This window comes from Vanellus vanellus (assembly GCF_965231255.1).
Source record: "Vanellus vanellus genome assembly, chromosome: 7".
NCBI classification, from domain to species: domain Eukaryota; kingdom Metazoa; phylum Chordata; class Aves; order Charadriiformes; family Charadriidae; genus Vanellus; species Vanellus vanellus.
Genome location: NC_138912.1, coordinates 13,108,072 through 13,121,003, shown reverse-complemented (window position 1 = coordinate 13,121,003; position 12,932 = coordinate 13,108,072). Strand labels below are relative to the sequence as shown.

Here is a 12,932-nt window from a genome sequence, read left to right as displayed (position 1 = left end):
TTTTTTGGTTCCGGTTTGGTTTTTTTATTTATTTATTTTCCCTTGAGAGAGAAACAGTCTTCTGGGTTCCCAACTGGAAGGAAAGGTACCCATGTAAATGGTTGGCATGAGGAAGGATTCTACATCAGAAAGGGAAATGTGTGAGTATGTGAGGGAATTGTAACATAAGCTTTATATTCCTTGTGTTCTCTCAGTCTTTTTATAACTTGTTGTGAAGGCAGAAATAGCGGAGGTTTGCCTGAATGGAACGCAGAGGAGCAGAGCTATACCTGGGGATGGCAAGAGAGACACATTTTCCCAGATGCTCTCTTTTTATAGGCAGAAGATGTAGTTGTTACACTGCCCTGGAACCCTGTTGGATGCTCAATTGCCTCCAAATGGATGAGACAAAAATAACTGTGTAGCTCTGTTCTGGAGGATCCCAGACCGAAGGTGCGGCAGGGGAAGAGATCCCTTGATAGAGGCACGTGTCTGGCGATTGCTACAGATGCCATTTCCCTCCTGGTGTCTTGAAGGTACAGACAGCAACTCCCTGTTTTCCTCTCGAGAGCACCAGCAAAGGCAAAGGAACCCCGAGGTGCTGAGACATCAGCGAGAAGGCCAACCTGCATATCCTTTTAGAAAGGAACACGGGGATCTTGCATGTTAAGCCAGCTCCAGGTCGCCCTTGGGTAGTTCTCTTTCTCTAGTAATTCACTTGGTAACATCCGGCAATTTCATCGACATATTGTCAAACCTGAGAGAGGTTCTTGAGCGATGGGAACTACTAAGGCAAAGCTCTTAGCAAATTCTCCATTGGATGCTTTACTAGACGTTTAAGCACCTGCTTACGTTCTTCTTTGAAGAACAAGTCACTGAGGCAAGGGCTCCTCTTACCTGTGTTACACAGAGGATCAAACGAGGGGAGCACGCCAGTCCTCGTGAAGAGCCATTAGGAACACGGGTGATCGTTTTAAGTACGGAGTTACGTCCTTCATTGAGCTGAGTTATTTGAAAGAAGATGTGCAATGTCAAACATGATGCAGTGGCTTGGGCACTCCTGGCTGTTTCACCGAGCCAACAGAAGGCATCAAATGGGACGTGCCTCTGCAGTCAGAAGTGAGCGTACATGAGCTTGTCAGCTCTGAATCCCTTTCAGTGGGGGAATATATTCTCTCAGGCATGGTGCTGGACTCAGACCAAAGACAAAGATCTCTGAAGTACCCTTAGATGCTCTCCCAGTTCCCCTAAGTCCATCATCACTAGGGTTTTAGTCGTCTTTTGTTATTAAAAAAGAGATGATGCCTTTGAACAGTTTTCAGTAAAGCCATACTGCTGGGACAAAAGCTGTTCACATGGTTAAAACTGCACCAACATAGTGACCCCGCTGGCTTTATCATCCCTGATTATACTTGAGGTCATGCAGTTTACGTATATTTCAGGTCAAGGTATTTTTCCTCTGCATGTTTGAGGTAGCAGAGGAAGATGAAAAAGGTGACAGCATTTTAGAACAGCCTTGTTTCTGCAAGTGTCAAATTTTGCGCTCTAATGAGTGTTTCTTCTCTTGTCTTCTTTTTCTCCGTAGCCATGAAACCCATGGTGTCTACAGGTGCTGCCAGGGAAGGGAGCTATTTCTAAGGCGTGCAAGATTTAGATTTCAATTTTTCTTCCAAATTCCCTAGGGAGAAAAGATGCTGACAGAGACATCTGAAAATCTAATTGGAGACGAGCTTCAGCTGCTGTTCCCCCAGTCTTTTTCATTTGTCTTGGCCTTTCCCGTTTTGTTTTAAAACCATTTGAACTGGAAATACATTTCCCATTCAGTAAGATCCGTGCTTTAACACTTCTCTGAAAATGCCGCAGTTTGAAAAGCTGACATTTAAAATTCTAACTTAGAAAGAGAGAGAAAAATGTCAGGAAAACCAAGAGACTGTATTTGGACTTGTTCTAATGTTTTATCTGTGCCGGGTAAGAGCACGAGCAGAATAAGACGGGAAGAGAAGGCAGGTGAGCCAAAATCAAAACACTTCCCATACAGCCCCCACCCGCTCTACATCAGCCCCAGCTGTCTGGGTCTCAGGCAGCTCTCCAGAGCCATTTGCAAGTAGCTGTTTAACCGAGAGAAGTTTTGTTTTGCAACAATTTGATGCATATACATACATCCTGCAAAAACCTCTCCTGTTGCTTTTTCCAGCTTCTCCTTGTCGTTTTGGCAAGATCGGGGTTTTCTGAAGCTTTTAGCTCGATTAGGGCAGACACAAAACTCCCTGCGTTACTTCTGCGGCCACAGCGAAGCGCTTGGATGCGATCAGCACCGAGCTATCTTCGGGGCAGCCTCTCTGGGCTTCGTTGTAAGGGGTCTCTAATGCCAATGCTCTTAGGCATCAAGGGAGAAATTTGCCAACTTGGCAGCTCGGGGTGATACCTCTGCATTCAGCTCCTGTGTTTTAATCACACTGAGGTAAGTCAGCAACCAATTGCAACAGCCAAAAAAAATGAAAGTTCTTTTGATGGATGTTTTTTACCTTGTACAGGTATATGCAGCATACACAAGCTTGGATATCACCTGAAGTACACTGAAATCTTGATAAAGGCTTTAGGCCAGCCAAAGACTTAAGCATATGCTGAACTTTAAGCACCTGACTATTCTTTTTAGCCTGAAAAGAAGCCCTGGGAATTAAAAACAAGTTTCCCGAGGCCCCATATTATGCCCTTTACCTCTACAAACTTTGATACTAAAATGTAAATCAGAAATTTACTGTTTTCTAAGGGATTTTTGCATTAAATGTCCAAGCATAAACAAAAGATTCTCCTCCCTCCTACCCCTCCGGCCCCCTCAAGCCAAATGCATATTTTTCCTGTATCTTGCCAAAAGTGCAGAAGTGCAGAGCGTACACAAGACCTGGATGCTTCCGAAAAACTCTGTGAAGCTTCCAGCCTCAGGGTATATCAAGAAACAGAGCATACAGTTTGCACCAACCTTTTTCATTTTTACATCTTGATTACTTTTTATGCAGCTTTCAGTATTTCAGTGTACATGAGACCCACCCAGCAAGATTCTTTCTCAAACACTCTGTCTGAATCTTGCCCAGAAGGTTGGAATAGTGAATTGTCCTTATTGAGTTCCAGTATTTGTATCTAAATGGAAGTATTAAAACAATGAAACACAGTTCAAGGTTTTTAATTTTGCCTCCCATGTTTCAGATTTAATTTTTAAGTCTTCAATTATGCACCGACTTGTGCGTCGTCCTTACAGATGTTGATAATGGATTTAATTATCCTTTGCAAGAGACAGACACTGCTGCTCTTGGATTGTCTTCATGGATTAATGTTTTGTGCTTTTTTTAGGTTAACCCTTTTCCCTCTTTGGCATTTTCCTGTCACTATCAGAAAACATCCATCACAGATATTCATCGCAATTGAATATCTACACATGGAATAACTTTAGTCTAGGTCTGTTTAAAGCATACGCTTAATTTTAAACAGGTATTCAGGTCCAACTTGATCAAGTATTGAAAAACATTCTTTCCTGTCTAAATTCCTGCTTTCAGAGAGATGCTCTTACCTTTTTAAAATCAGGAACTGATTAGAAATGTGTCTTTTATCAGAGCAAATAGCTTGGTACTTTTCACATGTGCTTCTTTTTTTCTAAACCAAAACAGTTAATTGTACTAATTAAATTATTCATTCTGACTGCCAGTCGTGCCAGCCAGTCTCAGCTGTGACCTTTTTCTATAGGACTAGATCTGTGCTCCACAGCAATCACTAAGTACAGCCTCTCAGGATTATGCAGAATAATTCAACTTGTGTGACTGGAGGTGCATTAGAAGACTGTAGCGCTGTGTGTCATCATGAAGGCAAGGTCAACTTTCATACATTTTCATGGAATTTCAGCAGCGAATTTAAAAATGCATGAAAGGCTCCGATTTCTCCTAACCAGTTTGTCATCATCAGTAATACCGAAAATGCAGTTATAATTCAGATGACAGTGGTATGGGGGAGGGGATGTGGTGATCTTTTGTCTGTGTGTTATTAACAGGAAGGCGGTGGTGTTAGTAAGATAAACAGCCATGATTCAGCATGTGCGTTGAAAGGTAGGATGAAGGTTTCATATTTCTGTAACTAACTTGTGATATCAAAAGAGAAAACACAGCAGGATACCACGAAAAAATACAGGCGATGCTTTTAAGTACCACTAGCTTTGCATCTTTAATTTGGGTACATCAACAATCAAAACAATTCTAATACTAAGCTCATCTCCAGAGGCTTCAGCTGAGTTGAATGCTGAATTGCACCGAACGACAGTGCTGAGGAAGGAAATGCTAATAGTCTTGTCCCCCCGGCAGGATCCCCAAGCTCCCTAAATGCACCTGAGACGCAACGTACCTTGTACAGCCATTTATTAACATTGTCATTATAGAAAACCATAGTGGTCTTTAGGAAATTCAGGGCTCCATCTGTATATTCACATGGTAAGAGAGAGCTCTCTGGCCTTGAGAGCGTTCAGCCCATAAGTGAAAGGTATGGAGGGCACAAGGGAGAAAGCAAAGCTCTATTTTCAAATGTGGGAATAAAAAAGCAGAAAGGTTAAGTTTCTTACTCAAGGTCACGCAGAAAGAGCTCAGAGTGCAGTTCAGGAATGAGTTCAGATTGCCGGAATTCTAGCCCATGGCCTGAACTGTAGGAACAAATGAGCTTTCCCCACACATTAGTCTAATCCAAACATCATATAGCAGCAGCGAGTAGTCAAAAGTAAGCCAAAAATCTGCTCTCAGTGGAATGACTTTGTCAAGTGAGAACCGAGGCAGACCTGGAAAGTCAAAGACTTTTGGCTGTCATTTTATCAAGATAAAAAAATAAATTAGAGGAAGCAGTTTCTCTGTGAATTATCTGTAATGAAACAGCCAAAGCCCTGAACCTTTCTGCCCTGAATGTCTTTACCGTCCATTTCCTCGGCAAAGATGTATGAGCAATCAGATGAAACAAGTTTGAAAGCCATTGTGTTGAATAGCGTTGTTCTGGAGGCTGCAGCTTTCCGTGTCTCTGCTGAAGCAGTACAGCAGGCACAAGTGTCTGATGTTCATACACATAACTCAAACACACAAATAACAATTGGGTTTGTGACAGGCGAGAGATCTACATGACCATCCGATGAGGAAGGCGTGCAGAAACAACACCCACTTAATAAAATTCCTCTATTTTCTACAACAGAGCAGCAAAATATGTCAGGGAGATTGGGTTGAAGAACTTCAACAGGAAAAATGGCTTTGGAATTTTTGCTTTTAGGTTCCTTTTGTTGCTGAGCAAAAATAAAGCGTGGATTCAGGTTGTTTAGGTTGAGAAACAACACTGTTGTCGAATGCCGCAGCGTGAGAGGTACCAGCCGTGGGTCTGTGCACACAGCCCAGGCAGGACATTAACCTTTAAACTGGCAGCATTATGTGGAATTGGGAAAATTCGCTTTTAAGCATAACTAGTTTTCTCCTGTGCTGCTACTTAGTGACAGAGATGCTGCTCTTATTCTGCTTAGCTCACTGGAAATTTAAGAGCAAAATTACCAGTGTTAGCATGGTGGTCTGCTTATTAACCGCTTCCATAATGCTTTGTACAATGGGACCTATGCTAATTCTAAAAGGAAATATTGATGCTTCTTGTCTGTTGTCACCCAGTAAGAGTATCAGGATGATTACACCCAGATTAATAGGAGAACTAACCTGGACAAACCTTTCCAATAACGGAACCAAAGATATTAAGTGCAAGGTGACTTTGCAAACAGTTTTAAAGATGTCATACAGAAATCCTAAAAGGTGACAGGAAAGTTAGACCACTTTGGAACGCATTCTTACGTTCAGATCATTTAAATATGTTTTTGCTTTTAATGATATTTATATGCTGCCAGATATAAATGCTTCACAGGAAAATTGCATGTGGTTCGGGGTTAGAGAATCCTGGCTCTCAGAAATCGGCAATGCTCGACACTGGTTTTGGTGTCTGCCCCCTCTTCACTGGCACAGGCTTCGGTGATTAGCTACCTTTCGTGTCTTCTTCAATAGCAGAACACTTCTGAATGCCTTGTCCTTGTTTTTCCCTTCAGACATCTTTTACTGACATCGTGTCATTGTCAGAATGACACAGTCCTGGCCCTCAGCATCACTACAAGCTCTACAAGAAACCCCCACGCTGTCGTTCCTGCCCCTGAATCCCATATCTGAGGGAAAACAGTTTTTTACTGCCTCCATTTGCCTCTCCCTCCTCTCTTAGCAAACCCCTCCGCTACAGCAATGTGGTGACTTCTCGGGGTCCCCAGTGAGCCTGCCTCTGCTGTTCAGTCTTCTTTTCCGACCCAGGTGGGTCCTGAGATGGAGCGGAAAGCCCTAGAAAGATAATAGGAGTACAAATCTCTAACGAAGTCTCCTGCGTTGGCTCACCAGCATTTTACCTTTTTCTCATCCTACAGGTCAAGCAGAACAAAGGCACGAAAAAAAGAGAGCTGAGAGGCTGCAATGTGTGGAACAACTCTGCAAAGCTGAAGGCTTCAAACAAACTGTCTCAGAGGGATACAGGAGATGTTAAGATGCAAGGGGACTACAATATAAACAGACTGCTGGTTTTTTTACATCCTAAAAGATACTATGCGTGACATAAGCTAAAGGAAGAGTTCCCACCAGTGTGAAGCACTTAAAAATACTGGCCACCACTCCAGGATGCAACAGTTGAGTAGGACATATTTTCTTCCTATGCCGTTGGGAAAAACTGCGCGTGCATACGCAGGCAGAACCAGCCTTTTTTAATTTGCCTGATGCCTTCTCTTCAGGAAAAATTGAGTGGCACTGATTTTGTGGACATCGAACATCCTGGGTTGTACTATGCTGTATACCTGTGCAGGGCAGAACTAAACGGAAAATGAGAAGTTCTCGTTTTGTGATAGCTCTGCCTTGTTTGCAAGGGAAAGACATTTCCTTTTGAGAAGCTGGGTTGGACTAAATCTCCAGAGATCCCTTCCAACCTCAATTATTCTGTGATTCTGTGAAAACAATAACTATTCTATAAAAGGATGGTTCTTTTGCTGTGTTGTTTAACTTTTTTAGTGAGTGGTGTGATTTTTGTTACTGAAACAGTTAATTCGGTAAATGCTTTAGTGTATATAAAATTGTGCTGCTGTAACCACAGTTTATTCTCCTACAGCTTTCACATAGCTGGGCAAATTTTCTTCTTTGTTGAATATTGCTTTTGCTGGAATATCAGCCCAAAGTCATTGTCAGATTGAGTCAAGTTCACACAAAAGTTTTGTTGGTTGCTCTGTAAACTCTTGATATTGACAAATCTAGAAACAGGAGGTCAAGATTCATCTAGCAGGGAGAGTAATCAGAAAGCTTGGAGGTTGATCAATACTGTTTCAGCCCTCAGAGCTATTCCTAACCTCTTCCTCATCAGACATACTGAAAGAAGGTCCCCCTTTAGATCTCAGAAGCCGACTCATCAAAACATACTCTACATACTCCCCGACACACAGCACGAGAAAGACACCATCTCCTAATGGAGAAAGTGTTGCTTCCAGACTCTGGTCAATACTGTAGCCGGGTTATCAGAAAAGATCAGAATCAACAGAATAGAGAGGAGAATTCACAGCAGATCCCTGTACGACAGAGTGGTCAGGGCACTCTTACAGGATATGTGCGTTGAAACACAGAAGGAAGAGCAGGACATTTCCCACGCTGTGGGTGATTGTCTCTCCCTCTGACTATTGGCATAATTCTTTGACAGTTTAGTGACTGACTTCTCAGATTACTCATCTCCTTCTCTCAATTTGTTTTAAAACTTTGCTGAGAACAGAAAGGCGATGCAATGGATGCCTTTTTGGGGTACCTCAACACACCTTTCTTGATTTATTTTTTGTTAAAAAGCCTGGAGACTTTGAATCTTGTTTTGGAGTTTTTATTCTTCATCTTTAAACAATGAAATCAATAATTTATCCAAACGAAACTGTACGTTTATACTGTTAGGACAGCATCTACAGTAGCAGTGTTGTATGACTGTCACTACTGAAATAAAGTGACCGCATTTTGGAGAAAATGGTCAAACAGCTGCTGCAGGTTAGATATGATCTATTAAATGTTATTGCCTTTACAAATCAGGACACCTGTTTTCTGGGGAAAGCATCAATAATAAAGATGTAAAAACCCCAACACACCCTATACAAAACTCAGCTCCAGAGGTCATCCTCATTTCTCTTTCCTCACTACAGATGACATTTACTATGGAGAGGATCAGAAGTAATTTCCATGAATGCTCTAAGTTGTACATTGTGCCCTAGTGCGAAAGCATAGCTGCTTTAGGATTTATTGGCCAGCTACACAGGCCAACTGGTAGAAGTATAAAGAAATCAAATTGGATTAGGGAAAAAGGGAAAATAGTTACTTTGTGAATTTTATTATTTGGAAGCCTACAATTAAACATTGATAAAGAAAAAAAAAAACAGGCAAAAAGATTTTAAACATTTTTTCCTAAAGATTCAGAAATGGAGGGGGCAGAACAGTGAAATACCAAGTTAAGTTACAGTTGTAACAAAAACACAGGCTCTGATCAGAGTCTGAATCAGCTTCACATTTGCAATCAATTTCAGACTTAATGCTGCTGATGAAATCTTGAGTTTTCATCCACAAATGCCTAAACAATACGTACCAGCTTGTGTGATGGAGGCAGATCTGCACATCCGCTTTTAGCCATGTTTGGTTGAAAGTGAGTCGCAAGTGAAAAGGGAAATTCCATTTCAAACACAGCAAGGAGTCAAAAGCACAGGTACAAACCTGCACTGTCTAGTTCTACCACGAAATTCTCAAACCAAACCAGTTCCCGGTTTTTATCAAACTTCTCCCAGCTACTACCTCATGCACCACAATACTCTCCCAGTCTCATCATCTCCATGCATCAACCATTACATTTCAGAGCAAACGCCGCCCCAGCTGCATCGTGGAGCTGACTGACTTTATCCCGCACTCTCTTGGTTCACCTCTTCACCACTTTGCAAACTCTTGTGTGGCATGAATCAGGCTCAAGTACACCCGTGGGGCCTGGGATGCAACATAAAAATAGAGCCTACCTCTTCCAGTTGCACCAGGAAAGTGACATTGTGTCCTTGTTCAGCTGTCAGTTTGCCATCAGAAGTGATTATGCGAAGGCCCTGGGGGGCTTTGCCAGGACATTGCTGTGGTTTCGCTGTGTACCGTTCTCTCACACCATCCGTGCAGTTATTAGAAACAACTTTCCGGTATCTGCGAAGGAAAAGAGAAATCTGTGCAAGATGCTGACAGGGAGCAGAACAGGGTTAACTGGGAACAAGGAGGCATTTCGGAGGTTTCTTTAAACTAAGGAGATTGGAAGAAAAGAGATTCCCAAATATATTTTAGCATTTGTCTCAGCCAAGCATTCCTCATGTGCCTAAAGTACGAGTAGTTAATAATGTTGTTAACGGCACATAATATTTTCCTGCATAGCACACCCATATACCACATATGAATAAAATGCCTAAAACGTAAAATTATATGATGATCTCTGTTACATGTCAAATAACTATAAAATTATAAATAGATGATATACACATACAGTATGGAATTATATTCAATTAATATACTTTACTGAAGCAATAAATACATTTATTGCTTCAGTCCACATATACATCACTTTCATCTCTTTCCTCTCATTTGTTTTCCACTTTTTCTGCCTTACCACATGATTTTAAGAGGAGTCTTCTCAGGGACATTAATGATTTGGCCTTTGCCTTACAGTTCCCCCCCGCCAAGTTTCTTTAAGACATCATTTTTCAGGGAGAGGTCCGGACCATACACGATGGAGATCTAGAGGGCCAGACTGTGCACGCTAACCCACTCAAGTGAAGAAGAGTTCCCAAAGGCTTCAGCCACCTTTGAGAGACACCTATAGTAAATGCACTCCATAGTTGTCATTGAGTTAAAGTCCATACGGGTGCTCTAGCTCAATAAAGTCGAGTGTGCCACTTACCCAGTGCTGTTGAGATAACTCTGTCCAAGGCTACAATCTTTCGACAAGGAAGATGGGTTATACCAAAATGCTGGTAAACACTGCCCATTGCTGTGACGTTCGTATCCATAATCGCTGTTTTAGCATTAAAAGAAACAGGCACATTAAAAAACAAAAGAACAAATACAGGTGTTAGCTCATGCTCTCTACTATTGACACAAGTTTTGATTTTCCTCAATCTGTTTACTAGGATTTCTGATTTTTTATTGATATAACAACAGATTCTTCATCCAGCTTTAGCTTTTCGGGGTGGGGGGTGGGGGTAGAGTTACCTTACATATGTCCTAGTAGAAACGAGCAGAACCAGACAAGGTACTTTACAGGCTATTACATTGTCTGTTCTCCCTCCACAGTTTAACAGTAATTCTCAGGTTCAGCTCTAGACTCAAATATAATAAAAGCCAGAGATCTAAGCTATGTTCAATCACTGCTGTCTCAGTCATATCTTAGAAAAGTGAAGTGCTAAATACTTAATTGTATTTGAAAACTATATCATGTGAGCTGTAGAGGAAAATTTACAGACCTGAGAGAGCTCTCAACTGAAGGTACTTACAGCATCTTTGGTAATGGAAAAGGCAGCTGCGGTCTTCAATTCAATTTTTGTTTGGAAGAGGAAATGCTACCAAAAATCATGTGTTAGAAACAATGAGTCAAACTGTAATCTTTTGTCCCAATTTGGGTTTAGCTATGACTAAATTTGCTTTGGTTCCACTAAAAATAAACAACAGTTCAAATTGGTTTTGATTCCAGGTAAAAAAAGACTCTATCAAAATTGTTATTGTGGAACAAATAAAGAAGAAACCTCCATTCACATGCAGGTTTGCTCTCCAGTCATTGAGTAACGAGGACTGTTTGGGTGGAAAATCATTCTTATTCCTGTTACTAAGCTTTCTCCGTAGCCCATAATGAAGAAGTTAATGGGATGACATTTCTGAGAACTGCTATACAGAGTCCACCAACTCCATTCTGATGTTCCAGTTGCAACATGTTCCTTGATCTTAAAATGGCACTTCTTTGCAAAGCACTTTTTTTGCTTATTATCTTTAATGCCTTGGTATCAAGTAGCCTGGTATTCTAAGAAAAGAGGTTTAGGGCAGCATTAGATTATGTAATTAAAGGCTCTCTGTATACGTAAAGAAGCAGCGTGTGGTGGTCTAAGTCTCAGCAACTGGACTCAGACCACAGGTTACAGGGGTCCGCGTGCCTGCACCACCAGCAACTGGAGTGACTGGAGTGTGCGCATACCGTGGAGGTGAGCACCAAGTCAGACAAGCCAGTGAGCAGGAGAAAAGACTTGGGAGCTAGGTGCTGTCATAAATCTGGGCTGGATACTAGGTCCATGAACTGGCTATTGGAGACGACAAGAGGTCCTGGGGAACGGCTACTGGTGTAAAGCCATATAGGTCTGGACCTGCTCATGAGGAGACCTGTCATGTTTGTCTATGCATGAGGCAACTGGGGACGTCCAGTGTTCGCAACTGGGGAGACAAGGCGTCCAGGGGCCAGATACTGGACAGACCTGGGTGTCTAAAGACCAGGTACTGGTGGGGTCAATATTATATGTATGTTTACAGTGCACATATTTTCCACAAATGGGATTTCATGTTCATCATCCAGAGAGGGGTACAGGATGAGGCAACTGGTGTTTGCGTGAGTGCTGTGTTTGCTGTTTGCGCTGATTTGTGTCGCCAGCCGTGTACATATACACATAGGTACTGTGTGTGCATGCATACGTGTGCCTATTAGGAACAAATGCTCAACCTCGCTACTGCTTGGGGACACAGAGCTGCAGATACCTCACCTCTATCAGGCTACTGCATTCGGCATCTCCTAATAGGCAGCAGTGCGATCAATGATATTTGTAGAATAATATTAAAAGCAAGAAGAATGTGTAACATTATGAAGACTCTATTTTTTCAAATCTCTTTTTCTTTCTGGACCAAAGCATGATGGCTTAAAACAAAAATTTAATGAATCGCTATGTTGTGGTTTAACCCCAGCCAGCAGCCAGAATCACGCAGCCGCTTGCGCAGTTCTCCTCCTTCCCCCTAGAAAGGCAGGGAGCAGAGGGAGAAAAGGAGGGGAAAGGGAAAGAACAAACCCCAAACTTGCGGGTTGAGATAAAAACCACTTTAAAAGAACAATAACAGAAAAGGAAAAATAAAAATAATGACACAAGTCACTCTCACCACTAGGTGAATTGGTACCTTCCCAAGCAGTGATTGTGGATTTCCCCTCTCCACTCCCAGCCAACCCACATTTATACACTAAGCATGATGTCTACGGTACAGAATATTCCACTGGGTATTCCACTGTTCTGCCTATGCTCCTTCTCAGCTTCTATGGCAAGCTGAAAAGAGTCCTTGAAAACTATAAACATTCCTTAGCAAAAACAACAACAATATTTGTTATTGACATTCCTTTCACAGCAATTACTAAAAAGAAAATTAACTCTTTCCCAGCTGAAACCAGGACACACTATTAACCAATTTTAAGAAGATATGAGACACACAACAACAAAAAAGGAGAGAATATTTTGTAATTTATTTTGTTATATTTCTTATGCTTGTTATCAAAAGTGGGACACTGTGAAGAATTTTGTCACCGCTTTTTACTCCTGCCTGCAACTTTTCCTTCTGAATCAAGAAAAAAAATATGTTTTGAGGTAACCTAAAAAAGGAGAAATTAAAAAGCTGACATTAAGCAAAAGAAAATTAAAGCTGCATATCACTTGGGAAAACTCCTAAGCATCTCTTAGACCGCACGACTGTTCCAAAGGAACATTTTGTCCGCTGTGTGCTTGGGATATCTACAAGTAATTGAGAACATACTCTAGGAAACAGCAATGAAGTAGATGACCTAAATGGTCTTTTCCTCAGCTTTTTGATTGAATTTTC

The 12,932-nt window shown here is 41.6% G+C and overlaps 1 protein-coding gene across 1 annotated transcript in view; it reads right to left on the bottom strand.

Moving 5' to 3' along the window:
• SORCS1 (sortilin related VPS10 domain containing receptor 1) overlaps positions 1-12,932 on the bottom strand; it is a gene marked incomplete at its 3' end in the record, with an annotated part of 307,932 nt that overhangs the window by 31,985 nt on the left and 263,015 nt on the right. Inside the window, exons 17-18 of the mRNA XM_082486026.1 lie at positions 9,997-10,110; positions 9,080-9,251 (exon numbers count right to left, since the gene is read on the bottom strand). Coding sequence (XP_082342152.1) covers positions 9,080-9,251; positions 9,997-10,110 — 286 coding nt within the window. The remainder of the gene's footprint in view (positions 1-9,079; positions 9,252-9,996; positions 10,111-12,932) is intronic.